At 45.2% G+C, this 18,986-nt stretch overlaps 1 protein-coding gene across 1 annotated transcript; it reads left to right on the top strand.

The window, feature by feature from the left end:
- The first annotated feature begins 5,170 nt into the window (after window positions 1-5,170).
- LOC123184611 (uncharacterized) lies at window positions 5,171-9,147 on the top strand. Its single transcript, XM_044596708.1, has 4 exons — window positions 5,171-5,886; window positions 6,265-6,357; window positions 6,887-7,065; window positions 7,927-9,147. The coding sequence occupies exons 1-4, from the start codon at window positions 5,245-5,247 to the stop codon at window positions 8,909-8,911; spliced, it is 1,899 nt and encodes a 632-aa protein (XP_044452643.1). The 5' UTR covers window positions 5,171-5,244; the 3' UTR covers window positions 8,912-9,147.
- The last annotated feature ends 9,839 nt before the right edge of the window (window positions 9,148-18,986 follow it).

Below are 18,986 nucleotides of genomic sequence, written 5' to 3'. Positions count from 1 at the left end.
AACTCCTGGAACATCTCATATGCTCCATGACGTTCAAAACGTCGTTGAAGTCCCGATTCTAAGCCGTAAAGCATGGCACACTGAACTATCGAGTAGTCATCAGCTTTGCTCTGCCAGACGTTCATAACATCTGGTGTTGCTCCAGCAGCAGGCCTGGCACCCAGCGGTGCTTCCAGGACGTAATTCTTCTGAGCAGCAATGAGGATAATCCTCAAGTTACGGACCCAGTCCGTGTAATTGCTACCATCATCTTTCAACTTTGCTTTCTCAAGGAACGCATTAAAATTCAACGGAACAACAGCACGAGCCATCTATCTACAATCAACATAAACAAGCAAGATACTATCAGGTACTAAGTTCATGATAAGTTTAAGTTCAATTAATCAAATTACTTAAGAACTCCCACTTAGATAGACATCCCTCTAATCCTCTAAGTGATCACGTGATCCAAATCAACTAAACCATAACCGATCATCACGTGAGATGGAGTAGTTTTCAATGGTGAACATCGTTATGTTGATCATATCTACTATATGATTCACGCTCGACCTTTCGGTCTCTGTGTTCCGAGGCCATATCTGCATATGCTAGGCTCGTCAAGTTTAACCTGAGTATTCTGCGTGTGCAAAACTGGCTTGCACCCGTTGTAGATGGACGTAGAGCTTATCACACCCGATCATCACGTGGTGTCTGGGCACGACGAACTTTGGCAACGGTGCATACTCAGGGAGAACACTTCTTGATAATTTAGTGAGAGATCATCTTATAATGCTACCGTCAATCAAAGCAAGATAAGATGCATAAAAAGATAAACATCACATGCAATCAATATAAGTGATATGATATGGCCATCATCATCTTGTGCTTGTGATCTCCATCTCCGAAGCACCGTCATGATTACCATCGTCACCGGCGCGACACCTTGATCTCCATCGTAGCATCGTTGTCGTCTCGCCAATCTTATGCTTCCACGACTATCACTACCGCTTAGTGATAAAGTAAAGCATTACATCGCGATTGCACTGCATACAATAAAGCGACAACCATATGGCTCCTGCCAGTTGCCGATAACTCGGTTACAAAACATGATCATCTCATACAATGAAATTCATCATCATGCCTTGACCATATCACATCACAACATGCCCTGCAAAAACAAGTTAGACGTCCTCTACTTTGTTGTTGCAAGTTTTACGTGGCTGCTACGGGCTTAAGCAAGAACCAATCTCACCTACGCATCAAAACCACAATGATAGTTTGTCAAATAGACTCCGTTTTAACCTTCGCAAGGACCGGGCGTAGCCACACTTGGTTCAACTAAAGTTGGAGAGACAGTCGCCCGCAAGCCACCTATGTGCAAAGCACGTCGGGGGAACCGGTCTCGCGTAAGCGTACGCGTAATGTTGGTCTGGGTCGTCTCATCCAACAATACTGCCGAACCAAAGTATGACATGCTGGTAGGCAGTATGACTTATATCGCCCACAACTCACTTGTGTTCTACTCGTGCATATAACATAAAACCATAAAACCTAGGCTCGGATGCCACTGTTGGGGAACGTAGTAATTTCAAAAAATTTCCTACGCACACGCAAGATCATGGTGATGCACAACAACGAGAGGGGAGAGTGTTGTCTATGTACCCACCCAGACCGACTGCGGAAGCGTTGACACAACATACAGGAAGTAGTCGTACGTCTTCCCGATCCGACCGATCCAAGCACCGTTACTCCGGCACCTCCGAGTTCTTAGCACACGTACAACTCGATGACGATCCCCGGGCTCCGATCCAGCAAAGTGTCGGGGAGGAGTTCCGTCAGCACGACGGCGTGGTGACGATCTTGATGTTCTACCGTCGCAGGACTTCGCCTAAGCACTGCTACAATATGATCGAGGTGGAATATGGTGGCAGGGGGCACCGCACACGGCTAAGGAACGATCTCAATGATCAACTTGTCTGTCTAGGGGTGCCTCCTGCCTCCGTATATAAAGGAGCCAAGGGGAGGGGGCCGGCCAGCCAAGGAGGGCGCGCCAAGGGAGTCCTACTCCCTCTGGGAGTAGGATTCCTCCCCCAATCCTAGTTGGAGTAGGATTCGCTGAGGGGGAAAGAGAGAGAGGGGGGCCGGCCACCTCTCCTTGTCCTAATAGGACTAGGGGAGGGGGGAGGCGCGCGGCCCATCTTGGGCTGCCCCTTCTCCTTTCCACTAAAGCCCATTAAGGCCCATACAGCTCCCGGGGGGTTCCGGTAACCTCCTGGTACTCCGGTAAAATACCGATTTCACCCGGAACACTTCCGATATCCAAACATAGGCTTCCAATATATCAATCTTTATGTCTCGACCATTTCAAGACTCCTTGTCATGTCCGTGATCACATCCGGGACTCCGAACTAACTTCGGTACATCAAAATGCATAAACTCATAATAACTGTCATCGTCACGTTAAGCGTGCGGACCCTACGGTTCGAGAATAATGCAGACATGACTGAGACACATCTCCGGTCAATAACCAATAGCGGGACCTGGATGCCCATATTGGCTCCTACATATTCTACGAAGATCTTTATCGGTCAGACCGCATAACAACATACGTTGTTCCCTTTGTCATCGGTATGTTACTTGCCCGAGATTCGATCGTCGGTATCCAATACCTAGTTCAATCTCGTTACCGGCAAGTCTCTTTACTCGTTCCGTAATACATCATCTCGCAACTAACTCATTGGCTGCAATGCTTGCAAGGCTTATGTGATGTGCATTACCGAGAGGGCCCAGAGATACCTCTCCGACAATCGGAGTGACAAATCCTAATCTCGAAATACGCCAACCCAACATCTACCTTTGGAGACACCTGTAGAGCTCCTTTATAATCACCCAGTTACGTTGTGACGTTTGGTAGCACACAAAGCGTTCCTCCGGTAAACGGGAGTTGCATAATCTCATAGTCATAGGAACATGTATAAATCATGAAGAAAGCAATAGCAACATACTAAACGATCGGGTGCTAAGCTAATGAAATGGGTCATGTCAATCAGATCATTCAACTAATGATGTGACCTCGTTAATCAAATAACAACACCTTGTTCATGGTTAGGAAACATAACCATCTTTGATTAACGAGCTAGTCAAGTAGAGGCATACTAGTGACACTAAGTTTGTCTATGTATTCACACATGTATTATGTTTCCGGTTAATACAATTATAGCATGAATAATAAACATTTATCGTGATATAAGGAAATAAATAATAACTTTATTATTGCCTCTAGGGCATATTTCCTTCATATACTACAATAGTATTTGATTTCTCGATGGCAACAACATGTAGGTCTAGAAGTTCTCTATGCATGACACCATGTCTGCCACCATCAACCTCAAGAGACTTGACAAAATAATTTCTGGCCTTCTCTACATACCCAAAGGTAAACATCGTTCCTTCCTTCCCTAATATATGCCTTTGATATTTACATACTACAATAGCAACCTATGATTTTGGTTGAATAACCGACGTGGGGGAGGGGAGGAGGCGTTCATGTATAGAGTAGTGTTAGGTTAGATGTAGTGCTAGGACTTCATGTGGGCATCTGGCTTTGTGCCATTTGCGAGTTGGTTTCTCACTCTTGCATCTCTCCTCTATGGTGGAGGTCGGCTGTGGAGGATATGGATTGTGCAACAGCTCCTCAATAATCTCTATGGAGATCTAGTTTTGGTTGGTGCATCCCCCATCTAGCCCTCTTCTTCGACCTGCCGTGGTTGTGGCACAAGGGGAGGTGGATTTGTATCAAGTGATCTTTGATCTGGAGCTCAAGGGTGAGTTGAAGTTGGTTTTATGGTTCGTCTTCGGCTATCTTATATTGTTGCTCCAATCTCAGCAGCTGGAACCATGGATAAAAAAGTTCTCAAGTCTCAAATGGACCCTACGAGTGGCTAGGGTGGAACACTAGGCTAAGGTGGATTTGCCGAAGAAAATGACACCCCAATTTCAACCTCCATTGGGGAGACAATCTTCTCCTTGCAGATGCCAAGGATTTGGCCGAAGATCGTGGTAATAGCATCTCCAGCGAGGTCTTCTAGAGCATTATTAGGACTCAATTGCATTTTCGTCATATCATTTTGGGGTCATGTTTGATAAAGGGAGGATCATGTTGTAATTTTTATTTCCTCTGGGATTCTTTGTGCAGTGTTGTAACTCCTTTGATTTATTAATGCCACCCTTGTTAAAAAGGGTGAACCTGTGAATGTTACCAATTTGTGATGCCAACAAAATGTGACGACGCGACTTTCAATCTATGTCATAATCATCCAGCGCATCTCATGTAGCCACACACTCCACTTCAACCTTCCCTCTCCCTCTCGCTTGCTCTCACACACCTTTTTTGTGTCTCGTACCTCTCTTATTGTCGTTCACCTTGACAACCCCACAAACAACAACATGGATTAATCTTTCTCTTGCCATCCTCACTCACGCCCCCCCCCCCCCCTCCAAAAATCACTGCACTGCTATGGCTCACACCTACTGGCCCCTCCAGCCAGGAGCCGCTACGGGGCAGTGTTGCGCTGCTGTAGGGAGCTGCAAGGCCGCCCGCCGACACTGCTGGCTAATCTACGCGGATGCCCTCCGATGTGGCTATAAGTAGGCCACAAGGCTTCTGCAACCGCTGGTCACAAATGTGGGACAACGAGCACCAATGCTGCGAACGGCCATCCCATGTTTGGGACGACGAGCGTCCGTGTTGGGACGATCTCGACCAATGTTGGGGATGGCGAGCGTTCGTGTTGGGACCGGCCGCGACCTGTGCTGGGACAGTGAGCACCCAGCTCTATAGCCGACAGTGACTCGTGCCGTGTTTTCTATGAGGACCTGTGCTGGCACGCTGGCCGTGACTCGTGCGAAGTCGCTCGTTGGATTTTTTTTTTCTGCGCGCTCGTTGACTTCCTTTGTGCGCATGATGAGGAGAGGAATTTTTTCATGCGATGTCGTACAAGGTGCGAGACGACGGGAATGTTGATGCACCAGGACCGATCAAACGGCTACCCAACGGCCTGGAGGGGACCGATCGTGGGCGGGATCGGTCAGCCGACGCCTAGGTTGGGCCGAGGCTTTCGAGTTTCGAGTTTCGAATCGGAGCCCGAGCCCCCGCCCCTCCCATCCCCAAAATTTCCGTCTCCCCCCCTTTCCCTCTTCCCCCAATTCCCCGTCGGAGTAAAATCGCAAGCCCTCCCTCTCTCCCCTTCCCCCCTCCTCGCCGTGATGCCGGGGCCGGGGCGCCGCCTGCCCCCAGATGGCAGCGGGAGGCCGCCGCGCGTCGGCGGGAAGCAGCCACTCCCCAAGACTATCGTGATCAAGCCGGTACTCCGCCTGCCCGGCAGCGGAGGGAAGCCGCCCCGCGGCGGTGAGCCTCTCGATCGAGCCGCTGCTCCCGAGCCAGAGCCTGCACCCTTGGCTCCGTCCTTCCTCGCCGCTGGGGCGCCCCCTGCTCCCGCCCTCAAGACCTCGGATCCATCCTCCGCTGCCGCTGGGGCGGCCCGAGCTGCCGCGCGCCCTGCTCCCACCGTCGAGCCCTCCGCCCCGTCTTCCGTTGCTGGCGGGGAGACCCTCGCTCCCGTCGTCAAGCCCTCGGTCCTCTTCTCCGTTGCTGCTGGGGAGACCTTCCCTCCCGTCGTCAAGCCCTCAGCCCCCTCCTCCGTTGCCGCTGGGGAGCCACCAAGACTCGGAGATGCGGGCGGAGAAGGCGCGCCTAGGATGATCGAGCGAGCGCCAGAGGAGGAGAGCGCAGGACGCGGGGGCACGACGGGGAGGTCGCCCGCCCGGGAAGAAGCCAGGGCCAGCCGAGGCGACAAGCCCTTCTTTGGTTTGCTCTTCATCTTCGTCGACCACTTCGTCGAGGATGTGGTGAGAATTTGGATATCTCCCATCCCCGTCTCTTTAATTCTGTTCTTGGAAAGTTGGAAGGGTGACACGAATTCAAGTTACTTTCAGGTTATACACCAGCTCAAATTTTGGTCTACTATATGAAAAATCTAGATACATGACGAGACGAGTAAACTGTGTGTAGTTTCTAAAGCTCCAACACTTTGTGCATTACAATCCTTTATTGTGAAAAGGCGTTCTGTTTATATGAGAGGAAGATAAACTAAGGGATTAGAATAGTTATTTTAGACCGGGAATGATGATATGAAAGAGAATTAAGAAGCAAGATGTTAAGCTAATTACATATTTTAACACCACGAGCAATAACACTTTGTGTCTACTATATTTACGTTTGTGTAGGGACTTGACGATTATACTCAAATAATTGAAAGCTTGGGTGGCAAGGTTGGGACAGGAATCAACTACAACGAAGCCACACACATCGCTGTGAAAGTGAGTTTTTCTTACCTGCTTTTCTATTGTGCGTTCAGCGGTAGTCACTAGCGACGTATACTGCCTGAGAGGGGGAATTTATGCTATACTTGGGATAACCTTTGAACTAATTTTTTTTAACATAAGAAGCACCTGACTGCAGCTAGAATTTCAGAGTTTCACATTTCACAGCTTAGAATTCCTGTAATGACCAATTATTCTGTCTACACAGTTAAATGACCTTCGTTTCAACTTGGTGATACATTGATCTCATTCTTTTATGAGCTGTTAATATGCACAAGTTGTTACATTTTTATTTAGTCTCCTGTTGATACTTGGAAAATAGTAGTATGTGTTAGTAATTTTCAGCTTGACACAGTAGTTTTCAGTAAACATAAACTAAAATATACTTTTTACTAAAGAAGAATAACTCGCATTTAGCTTAGTACTACTGTGTTGTTATGAAGCTTTAGGCTAGGCCCAACTGAGCTGAATCCCCAAATATTTGCCTTACTACTTTAATCATTTATTGTCTTTCTTGTCCACGTAGGGTCAGGTACCACCAGGGGCCAGAATATTCTGGGAAGCAGATGGGAAGACAGTCACTACCACTGCTTGGATTGAGAATTGCTTCAACATGAGGAAGTTATTAACGAATCCATGTAAAGATAGCAGCGAAAGCCTGCTCCCTTCTCCTGATATGACACCCCTGGCAACGATTAAATCAAGGTACTAACTTATACCTCAAAAATTGTTTAAGTGTTTGTGACTGGGATATGTATTGTAGCTCCAACCTTCATACCTCAAAGTGTGGATCGGAGGGAGTAAAGTTGGTTTTGGATCTTCTCTGCTGTGTGGATCATCTCTAGAACTAGCAGTTATAATTCTACAGATTGTAACTCCAGTTCACTGCTGCATCGCAAAGATTTGTTCCTTATTTCTCTAGAACTAGCAGTTATTGTTCTAAACTACTAGAGTTACACTGTGATTTGAATGTAAATTCTACTTATGGTGAACTGGAGCTACATTCTTTTTCTTTTACTTGTCTATGGAGTCATCCATGAATTACAAACTGGAGTTCGTTTCCCCTCTAATTTATAGTTCGTTTTAATTGTATTTGCAGCCCATCAAAGTTAGTAATTTGTAAAGAAAAAATCTTGATGCAGTGAACTTTTAGTGGATAGCATCATGTTTTTACAGTCATATCCCACCAAAGCCACAGTCCTTTACTGGGTGTATTTTTAGTTAATCAAATTTAAGACTACCAATAGCAGTGCTCTTGTATGTATTTGGAGTTATGGAGAACTTGTAGTTTCATGTAATATTTATCCTCAGATTGTAATAATTGCAGTTCTGAAGAAACTAGTAATTACACTGCCGAATGGCTGCTTTATTTTTAGTGTCTAATGACTGTAATTACAGTTCTGAAGAACTAGATTCTAGTTCCATGTTTTGTGACTGCTTTTTACAGTAGTTTTAGCCTGATGATTGACTGATCAGTGTTCTGACATCCCGGGGCGATCGATGGAGCTTTTAGCCTGATGATGTTTATTTAGTGACTGAATGATATGATTTGTTCCTTTATTTCAGGAACTGCTTATCTGATAGCAAAATATCAAGCAAGAACTGCTCGCCTAGTAACAAAAGAACCAGCAAGAAAGATGAAGAGCTCAGGATATCGCAATCAAGAAGAAAGATGCTGAAATTTCCAACTCCCGACCCACCAAGAGTCCCCAGTCTCCCAACTGGTCTGTATCATTCTATCTTGGTCTGTGAGTCTGATAGTGGGTGGTCTGAATCGCTGTATGATCATGCCCTTCGATTTAAGCTACACCACAACACATTACTTCCAGGCTTCACCACTGAGTCCAAATTGTCTAAGATATCTACCAAGGTCGCTGTAGGTGGCTCGTATAGTAAATTGGCTGGGTTGCATGGCAAAGGGAAGTCGCTTGGGGGTAATTTCAGCTCAAGAAACTTCATCATATACAAAGACGATTCCATTAAGCTCCTTTTCAGCGAGGACCAGCTTGTTGACTATTCTGATGCCGAAGGTGACAAGGACTATGCTAGTTTTGTGAAAATGATAACGGACGAAGTTTTCCATAAGCAGCCCTTGCCTGTAGATATGATTGAATGGCTTCGAGTCATCTCACAGGGCGTAGCAGTCTGCAGTCCCAACATCTTAGCACATCACATATATCTGATGGAGCCTTTTCAAGCATATGGCACATTCGTAGTGATGTACCAGTTGTTCAGCAGCATTGAAAGTACGAAGGGGTGGAGTGCTTTGTCAGCATCTTTGTCTCACTTTGATGGCTGGTCATTACCAAGATGCAAAATGCTCCTGAAGACATATTACTATCTTGATAAGAATGGGAACCGTGTCTTCTATGAGTACGATGTAAGAGGACTCCTCAGGCTCATCTGGAACAGCTCGAAGCATCAGTCGAGGCGTGATCTCCAGTTTTTTGTTCAGATGGTCATGAAAGATTATCCAAGGTTACTGTGTGATCTGCAGAGGGCATTGTATGATGGAGGTTACCTAAGTCATCTGCAGCTGAACTGCCGCTAGTAGTAGCGGTTGGTAAATGTACAGAAAAATCTTAGCGAACTCATTAGCGTCTTTGTTTGTACACGATACAGTCTCTGTTTGTACATGCTACAGTTGGTTTTACCACAAACAGTAAAGCTCAACATTGGTGTAAATTGTTTCCTTGGAAACCATGCTCAATGTGCATGGCCAATTACTTTTCTCAGGAGCATGTTTGGTATGTTGGGAACAGTTTTATTTGGAACGGGTGCATTGCTTGGCCAGACATTCTTCCAGGATTGTTTTTATTGGTAGCTCATCTTGTCATCACTCTGCGCTTACTATATTTATTTGTGTGTAATCCCATGTGATGACACTACGTGCCTTATGTGAGCTGCTTGATGATAACATGGAACTACTCGTGCTTGTACCGGTTTATATATATAATGTAGCTGACTTGTGTGGTATTCAGTTAAGTTTAGGTGTTCTGTACATGTAAATTCAGTTAAAGTTGCTCCTGCATGTGGTAGTTGCTAAAGGGCCACAGCATGTAGAAGGCATCTCTAGCTGATCCAGGATGGTGCCATTGAACAATTGGGGTTGTGAACTGCAGTTAAGTTTGGTGTCCCATTCATAAGCCAGTGGCTATTTTAAGCAAGGGAAAGGGTAATGTGTTTGTGAGATGAGGTTGAAAACTGAATAAATTTGCATATCTGTTGCAGATGTTGTCTGTGGATTTTGTTTGGGCGATCAACCCAGTGTTCGAGGCGTGGGCCGGTCTGTTTAGCGTTTCAGCGATCCCGTTTTTGGAACCTTCTATGGTGTGTCTAGCCGGTTTCTTTTTTACGGTTTTAGGAGCCTTCTAGGAGGTTCTTGAACTGGGTTTCATTTTTTCTTTTCCTTCCCTTTTTTTGTTTTTTCTATTTTATTTTATTTCCTTTTTTCATTCCTTTCATATTTCTATTTTTTACAATTTATTTTTTGTATTTCAACAAATGTTCTGAAATTTTAAAAATGTTCGCATTTTTCAAGTTTTGTTCACTTTTTTAGAGGATGTTCGTATTTTTCAATTTTGTTCAGAAATTCCAAAAAGTATAGAATTTCAAATTTTGTTTGCATCTTTTGAAAAAATGTTTGAAAATTCTAAAACGTTTGAATGTCAAAAAATCTTCGCATTTTAAAATTTGTTCACAAACTAAAAAAATGTTCAAGAACTTCAAAACAAATGATCTATAAAATTTGTTCTCCCATTAAAGAAATGTTCATGATTCAAAATTTGTTCACAAATTCAAAAAATATCTCATTTTTAAATTTTATTCAGAAATTCAAAAATGTTCTAGAAATTCAAAAAATGTTCCTATTTTCCGTCTTTGTTTTCAAATTCAAAAAATACTACCGTTTCGGGTTCACAAATTTTAAAAAGTTCATGTTAAAAAATTTGCAAATTCAAAAAATGTTTTGAGTTTTTGTAAAATTATTCATAATTTTTAAAAATGGTCATGTTTTTTAAAAACTTGTTTTTCAAAAACTGTTTTGAGTTTTCAAAAAAAATGTTTTCTGCCTAATTAAGTAATTGTCTTCCTAATTGAAAAAATAGCTACTTCTAGTTATATTTAGGCCTAATTAACAGCCTCATTATTAATGAATCAATTTTCGAATTTATTCAGTGCGATTAAATCCCTATTTAACTGGATCTAATTAATTGCACATGTAATTAATTGCTTATCAAATTAATTGCATTAATGTGTTCATTTTTATTTAGCCGAAATGGAGGCGATGCTACCAACTCACCATGACGTACAACTCTGTGTTGATTCTGATAGTATATCGAGTACAAAATAATAGGTTAGTCAGAGAAGAATGAAATAGGAAAAAATGAAACCAAAAAATGAAACATAAAAAAAATGAAAAATAAATAACACGGGCACACATCAAATGTGTCGGGCAACTTTGCTTATAGTTGATGTTTTGGTAAGTTTTCATTTGATTTGGTTATGAGTAGTAGAAGTCAATGAAAGTTTGAGTTTAGTTGAGATTTTCTTAAGATTTCATTTGAATGAGTTAATGGATGACGTTGTTTTGGAAAAGTGTCGATTTGATTGAGTTAATGCACACGTCAAATGTGCCAGGCAACTTTGATTATAGTTGATGTTTTGATAAGTTTTGATTTGATTTGGTTATGAGTAGTAGAAGGCAATGAAAGTTTGGATTTAGATGAGATTTTCTTAAGATTTGATTTGAATGTGTTAATGCATGACATTGTTTTGGGAAAGTGCCGATTTCATTGAGTTAATGCACACGTGAAATTTGCCGGCCCAAATTGGTTGCTCTTGGTTGCTAAAGGTCGCCTGTAAGACGCTCGCGAACGTAATATATGATTGGTGAGACCTGAGGCGAGACTACCAACTTCCCCTTTAAGAATATAGAGATGATGCATAATTTATAGTTGAACTATAAGTTTGTAACATAGGAACAGTCCTTTGGCACGGATAAGAATAAACGAATGCATATTTAGATTTCTACGGAAATAGGCTTACGCCCTGCTATATTGATATAGCAACCACCCGATACAACATTTCGAACCACGCTGGGGCAAACAGCATAAGCACGCCCAAAAGAAAAAAACAAAAGAAAATAAGAGAAGAAATGCCAACAACGCCGGATCAACGAAAGCTACAGCACACCGCGATCGCTGCGCCCACCGAAGATAACCACCACGCTCCAAAGCCACCGAGTTGCCATGTACCAAGCACCACCTTCAAGAAGGAATGCGACGATGACGACGCTGCTGCCCGGACGAATCCTAGGATTTCTCCCGGTTCACGGAGGGTAGAGGGGGGGGGGAGAGGGTCACCCGACGCCCTTCAAGAAGGATGGCGGCGCCCGCAGGCGTCACCGCGTTGGTGCCGGCAACCCGACATGGATTTCTCCCGACCTCTCGCGCCCACCACCCAGGACCAACCTTCGGCTCCACCACACCCGCCGCCCACCAACATGCGCCAACGGTCACGAGGACACCACCGTCGTCTCACCACGGCCAACCAAGCGAGGCCGGCCGGATCCACACGAGACACCCGAAGACAAGGACCGACAGCACCGTAGCCACGAGGGAGGGAACAACCTCCACCGGCATAGGCGGTAGCAGACCGGGCACAGCAGCAGAGGCACACCAGACGCCCTGTCCGGCCAGGCCCAGCGTGGGCCCGTGAAGCTCCGCCGCCGTGCTGCAGCAGTCGCGGCACAGCAGCCGCCGTCCCTGTCGCGAGGAGCTCGCCGGAAACCACCGGAGAACAGCCCACTGCGGCCACCCAGTAGGCCCGCCCCGACCCAGATCGGGCCCGTAGGGCCTAGATCTGGGCCAGCCGGGCGCCGCCGGCCGCCGCAAGCCATGGGCCGTCACCGCCACCAAGGGGCAACGCCTCCGCACCGCCGCCGTCCAGATCTACGCCAGAACGCCGCCGGCCGAAGGGCTCCGCCGCCAGGACCGCCCGCCCGAGCCGGGGTCCAGCGACTGGGGAAGAAGGAGGGCCGCCACCGCCGGACTGCGGGGCATCGCGCGGGCAACGCCCGGCCGCGCCCGCCGGCGGCAGCGGCGAGGGGGAAGGGGGGCGGGGACTCGCGGGAAGGGGGGGGGTGGGGAACCGCCCCGGTCGCCTCGCTCGGGGAGGGCGACGCCGGGGGCACGGGGGACTTCTTTTTTCTCTTATGATTATTTTGATTTAGATTTCTATAATGGAGAATGTAAAGTGCAATGACCAAGAAAATGCATATATTTAGATAATGGAGAGAACCAAAAGAATTAGATAATTGATACCACGCCGACCTTCATGGAGGTAGAAGGCTTGGCGGGGGAAGGCTTATGGTGCCAAAGGCTCGTCTTTCGAATTATACTACCTCCGTTTCTAAATATAAATCTTTCTAGAGATTCCACTGCGGATTATATACGGAGTAAAATGAGTGAATCTATACTCTAAAGTACGTCTATATATAACCGTACGTAGTCCGTATTAAAATCTCTATAAAAAGACTTATATTTAAGAACGGAGAGAGTATATATTTATATTAACATATTACCCTTTGTGAAGAAAAGTTGAACAAGAGACTTGTCAGATTGTTCGCACAGGGAAGAAACACCTGGGGTGCTGGAGGTCGGCACCTGTTGACCGCAGCTAGCCAAGTGTAGATTTTGCTGCCAGAGGTTTGGGGGTGCCTGAACCATATCGATACCATAGAAGGGGGTGTTGCACGACGATTTGAGCGAGTGAGAGATATCTCTGTCCCATCTTCCTTGGGCCAGAGGCTCTGATCTTCAATCACCAGCAATCTGAGAGCCGAACGCCTGAAACAAGCCTGCTTGTGATAAGTACATCTATACTTATAGGTTATCCGATCCATCAGTACTGGAATCAGCATTACTAACTGACTTTAGATGCAACAGGAATTAGTACTCTGACAGAGTGACCATAAAAACTAAGAATTTAGACCTTCAAAAAAAAAACTAAGAATATAGCTCATATAACCAACGTTTGAACAAATGTGCTTTGAGAATTTCCAAGCTGTAATACCAGATAACACAATTCATGGATGTCAGATACAGAGACTATGAAACTGAATCCAGATAATACTGAACTTACCCTTATGAGGATGGATCAATCTGAATATCCAGGGAAACACAGACCAATAACAGTATGTTCTTATATCAGTAAAAACTGAAGGCAGCGTGGGGGGTCAATTACAACGTGGAAAGTAAACCAAGGCAGCCATCGTATTTACACCCTCTGTCCACTAATGTAAGACGTTTTGGCCAAAACGTCTTACATTAGTGAAGAGAGGTAATAGTTGGCAAATGAAGGACAACAACCACATCATCAAAATAAACTACTACTAGTAACTCTGTATGTACGTGTGCGTGCATGCACACTCGTGCTAAAGAAACTAAATAACTGCACACTGAACCTGCTATAGGGTCCATCAACACGGTCGTTTCTTCTCTTTCGTGTAACGTTTAACACCTACATGGATAGACTGAACAAAATAAGACAACTACAGTATTTTAGAGTACACCAATATTACCAACTGAATGACAAAAGCTACTACTTTCATGTACCCATTTGTCATACTAACAATAGAACACACAAATGAGATTGTTACTTTTGTCTATACAGATTATCTGCAGCAAGGGATTCAATGTTATTTTAATGCATAAGAAGCTGAATAGACTTATTTGCAGGGCCAGTGCCATTTCTCTTCCTACACTACTGCCTTGATTTTTACGAATATAAACTTGGTAATCACCAAATATACACTGAAAATATATAGAGAAAAAAGAACTATTAAATAATTGGAGGCATCAAGCATCAGAGAGGAAAACAGATATGAGTAATTAGTACAAAGTTTTTCTTTTTGGTGAAAAACGAATTTTAATTCTCAATCCCTGACTCCAAACTATGTTCAAAACCATGTTCACCCCAATTATAAAGAACTTCAACTGTAATTGTCGAACAAAATTGTTGGGCTGTATATGTGTGAATCTGGCCCACATGGCCCATGTAAACCAGTATATGTATTGTACAGACTAGAGAGGAAGAGAGTTATCCAGAAATTTCCCAAACCCACCACACTTCATGGTGTCAGAGCACAGGCGGGAGGCGATGCTGGGTTCTGTAGGTCGCCGGCGGTGAATCGGCAGCGTGGGGCGGAGCTCCGGGCACCCAGGGTGGTTGTTGGCGCGCGTGTGCTGCGCGGGGCACTGGAGGCGGGACCGGCGACGGTAGAGGCGCGCCTGGAGAGGGCCGGCGGGCGCGGCTGCGTGCGAGCGCATGGGCTGCCTGCGGAGCGCCTGGAGGGGATTGGAGGCTACAGGCGGCACTGCTCTCTCCCGTGAAGAGGTGCGCACGCGCGAAGTGCTCCTGGTGCTGCGGGTGCTACTGTGTGTGGCAGAGGGCAGAGGAAGGAGGCGGCTGCGCCAGGGGAGAGGCCAAGTACTGGCTGGTTTGCTGCTTGTGCGGCTGGCTTGCTGCTGCTGGAGAAAGACTGAGAACAGTCTGCAGTTGTTGCTGCTTGCAAGTGCTGCTGCTGACTCTGTTGCTGCTGGTGGTGTACTACAGTGGAGTTAGCAGAGAAGAGGATGTAAGAGCTCCTGGATTGATTTGGTGCTGCTGTGTGAGGGGCTGCTAGATAGCGTACTGAGGAAGAAGGAAAGTTCTTGCCTGCTGTGATTGAGGCAAGACATGGGAGAAAATCAGGGACTCGAGAAGGCAATTGAAAAATTGGCTGAGCTCCTAACAGCCAAGGTAGGAGCTGCAGCATCTCTAAATAATGCAATTGTTCCTCACATTGAGCCAATTCAGAAAATTGACTTGATGCCAAATGAAATTAAGCTGGAAGGTGTTAAGAATTATTTGAGCTGGTCAAGAAGGGCGCTACTCATCTTGAGGACTAAAGGGCTTGAGGGCTTTGTCAGTGGTGAGGCAGAGGAGCCAGGAGACAAGAAAACTTCAGAATGGAGGACATGGAGCAGTACCAACTCTTTGATAGTGGCATGGTTGTTGAACTCCTTGTCTCCAACCATTGCTGCAACTGTTGAGACTATCTCAACTGCTACTGAGGTATGGAAAACCCTCTCAAAACTATACTCAGGTGAAGGGAATGTGATGTTAATAGCTGAAACAGAGGAGAGAGTTGGTGAACTCAGACAAGGGGAAAATTATGTGATGGAGTATGTTGCTGAACTGCAGCGTTTGTGGGCTGATTTAGATCACTATGATCCTCTGGATTTGCCACATGCAGATTGCATAGCAGCTGCTAGAAAATGGATTGAACGCAGACGAGTGATGCAGTTTCTCAAAGGATTGAACTCTGACTTTGTGGCGAGACATGCTACTTTATTTCATCAACCTACTCTACCTGCCTTAGAGGATGCCATAGCAGCAATGACATAGGAGGAGGTCCGATTAAAGTTGATGAAGAATAATACAACGACTCCATCTCATCCAGCCTTCATAGCAACCGACTATAAGAGCAGAGAGTGCTTCAACTGCGGTGAGAAGGGTCATTTGATTCGTTCTTGCACGGCTCCATGTAGGAACATGCGTGGAAGGGGGAGAGGATATAACCGAGGTGGATTAAGGGGAGGCCGAGGCCGGGGATACTCTGGTGGTCAAAGGGCAAATCTGGCAGTCTCAGAAGAAGGATCCTCACTCGCAACCCAAGAAGAATCAAAGAAAAGAACAGAAAGCACAGGTGATAAGGATCATGAGGATTGTAGTTACGGCAACTTTGCTCACTTTGTATCTACAGATGAAGGTAATTGTGCTCATGCATCTATTCTCTCACAAAGATCACATCCTGATTGGATATTAGATTCGGGGGCATCAAAGCATGTTGCCGGCACATCAATGGAATTCGAGTCATATATTCCATATCCACCCACATGTAAGGAGACTATCCAAACTGCTGATGGCACCTCACAACCCATTAAAGGCATTGGCACAATGCAATGCACACCATCTATTAAACTTTCATCTGTTTTGCATGTTCCTGCCTTTCCAGTCAATCTTATGTCAATGAGTTCTTTGATTGACGATGTGGATTGTCGAGTAATAGTTGACCGATATTTATGTCTAATTCAGGAGAGGCAAACGGGGAAGAGGCTTGGGACTGGAACCAGGTGTAATGGGCTATGGTACATGGATCGCAAGGTGCCAAATAATGCGGTGTCTACGATGTTAGCAACAATGATGGGAGAAAAGGAAACAAAGGTAATGCTTCACCATTGTAGAATGGGACATATGTCTTTTGAGAAGATGAGTAAAGTCTTTCCCGATGTAATGTGTGGGGTGGATAAGAACAAGCTTGTGTGTGATGCATGTGAGTTTGCTAAACACACAAGGACATCTTATGTGAGTAAGGGTCTTAGGAGTATTTCCCCTTTTATGCTTGTTCACTCAGATGTGTGGACATGTCCTGTTATCTCTCTAAGTGGAATGAAGTACTTTGTTACATTCATTGATTGCTATACTCGTATGACATGGGTGTATCTTATGAAGCATAAGGATGAGGTTTTTAAATGCTTTCAGTATTTCTATGCTTATGTGAAAAATCAGTTCAATACACAGATACAGATGATCAGGACAGATAATGGGACAGAGTATGTGAATAAGGAGTTTGTCACATTCCTATCAAGTCAAGGTATATTGCACCAAACATCTTGTCCGGGTACACCACCTCAAAACGGAGTAGCTGAGAGGAAGAATCGCCATATTTTGGAGGTTGCTCGGTCACTAATGTATACAATGAACGTGCCAAAATTCTTGTGGAGTGAGGCTGTAATGACAGCTACATTCCTCATCAACCGGATGCCGTCAAGGGTGATTGGAATGAAGTCGCCATGTGAGATGTTACTAGGTGAGAACAAATTCTTAGTTCCTCCTAAGGTATTTGGATGCACCTGCTTTGTCCGGGATCATAGACCCTCAGTGGGAAAATTGGGTCCACGAGCAGTAAAGTGCATCTTCATAGGTTACCCATCTGGTCAGAAGGGATACAAGTGTTGGAGTCCCAGCGAGCGGAGAACATTTGTGAGCATGGATGTGACATTCAGGGAGTCTGAACCGTTTTATGGAGAAAAAACGGATCTCAGCTCGTTATTTGACTTCGACTCTCCTAGCATGAGTGGTGCTAGTCGAGAGGGCGGGAGTGAACCACCAAGGACAAAGGAAGATGAACCACCGAGAGTTGTGGTTAGTTCAATTCCATGTCATGCAAGGGAAGAGAGATGGAGAAAGCCAAATGAGGAAGAAAATCTAAGGGTGTATACCAGGAGGCAACCTATGACTGAAGAGAAATGGAGAAAGCCAAATGAGGAAGAAAATTTAAGGGTCTATACCAGGAGGCAACTACAAGATGAGCAGCAACAACAACAATCTCCAATAGCAAGTGACACACATATGTAGGGGGAGCAACAGGCTCCAACAAGTGTTGAAATTGTTGAATTGTCTGATGGTGAGACATGTGCCACTCCAACTCCATCTAATGTAAACGATTCAATGAACTTGCCTATTGCCTGGAGGAAAGGAACCCGAGTTGGAGCTGGAAAACCTCCAGAGAGGTATGGTTTTGAGCATGACATAGCTAATTACGTATCATATACATCTCTGTCTCCGAGATACAAAGCATTCATTGCATCATTGCAATCTGTGGTGACTCCAAGAGATTGGAAAATGGCAAAGCAGGATCCAAAGTGGTACGAGGCAATGTTGGAGGAAATGAGAGCACTTGAAAAGAACAAGACATGGGATATTGTACCTCTTCCAGCAGGAAAACGACCGGTTAGCTGTAAATGGGTGTATACTGTGAAGCAGACTCCTGAAGGAAGGGTAGAAAGATACAAGGCAAGGTTAGTGGCTAGGGGCTATAGTCAGACATACGGGATTGATTATGATGAGACTTTTGCACCTGTCGCAAAGATGGGCACAGTGAGAACCTTAATTTCTTGTGCCACTAACTTTGGTTGGGCTTTGAATCAGTTATGTAAAGAATGCATTCCTGCATGGTGATTTACATGAGGAAGTTTACATGGAGATTCCACCTGGTTTCTCAAAGCCTGAGATATCAAGAAAGGTATGCAAGTTAAGGAAGTCTTTGTATGGCCTCAAACAGTCTCCACGAGCATGGTTTGATAGATTCAGACGTGCTGTGTGCAATATGGGATATAAACAGTGCAATGGGGATCATACAGTATTCTACCGGCACTCAAATTGTCAGATTACAATCCTTGCGGTGTATGTGGATGATATTATAATCACCGGAGATGATGATGTGGAAATATCACGACTGAAGAAGAGCCTGAGCAAGGAGTTTGAGGTAAAGGATTTAGGCCAACTGAAGTACTTCCTTGGTATAGAAATTGCTAGATCCCCTAAAGGAATTGTTCTGTCACAACGGAAGTATGCTCTCGACTTGCTTAGTGACACAGGCATGCTTGGGTGTAGGCCTGCTTCAACACCTATTGACCAGAATCATAAGTTATGTGCTGAATCTGGGGAACCAGTGGATAAGGAGAAGTACCAGAGACTTGTTGGAAGGCTCATCTACCTATGTCATACACGACCCGATA

The sequence above is a fragment of the Triticum aestivum genome, chromosome 2A (genome assembly GCF_018294505.1).
Source record: "Triticum aestivum cultivar Chinese Spring chromosome 2A, IWGSC CS RefSeq v2.1, whole genome shotgun sequence".
Taxonomy (NCBI): Eukaryota; Viridiplantae; Streptophyta; class Magnoliopsida; order Poales; family Poaceae; genus Triticum; species Triticum aestivum.
Note: the sequence above shows the minus strand (reverse complement) of the source record. Positions and strands in the feature narration are given on the sequence as shown.

Excerpts from the sequence above, each read along its gene's own strand:
- LOC123184611 (XM_044596708.1), top strand. The coding sequence starts at position 5,245 with ATGCCGGGGCCGGGGCGCCGCCTGCCCCCAGATGGCAGCGGGAGGCCG. Across the intron at positions 5,887-6,264 it reads ACCACTTCGTCGAGGATGTG|GGACTTGACGATTATACTCA; the intron begins GTGAGAATTTGG and ends ACGTTTGTGTAG. Across the intron at positions 7,066-7,926 it reads CTGGCAACGATTAAATCAAG|GAACTGCTTATCTGATAGCA; the intron begins GTACTAACTTAT and ends CCTTTATTTCAG.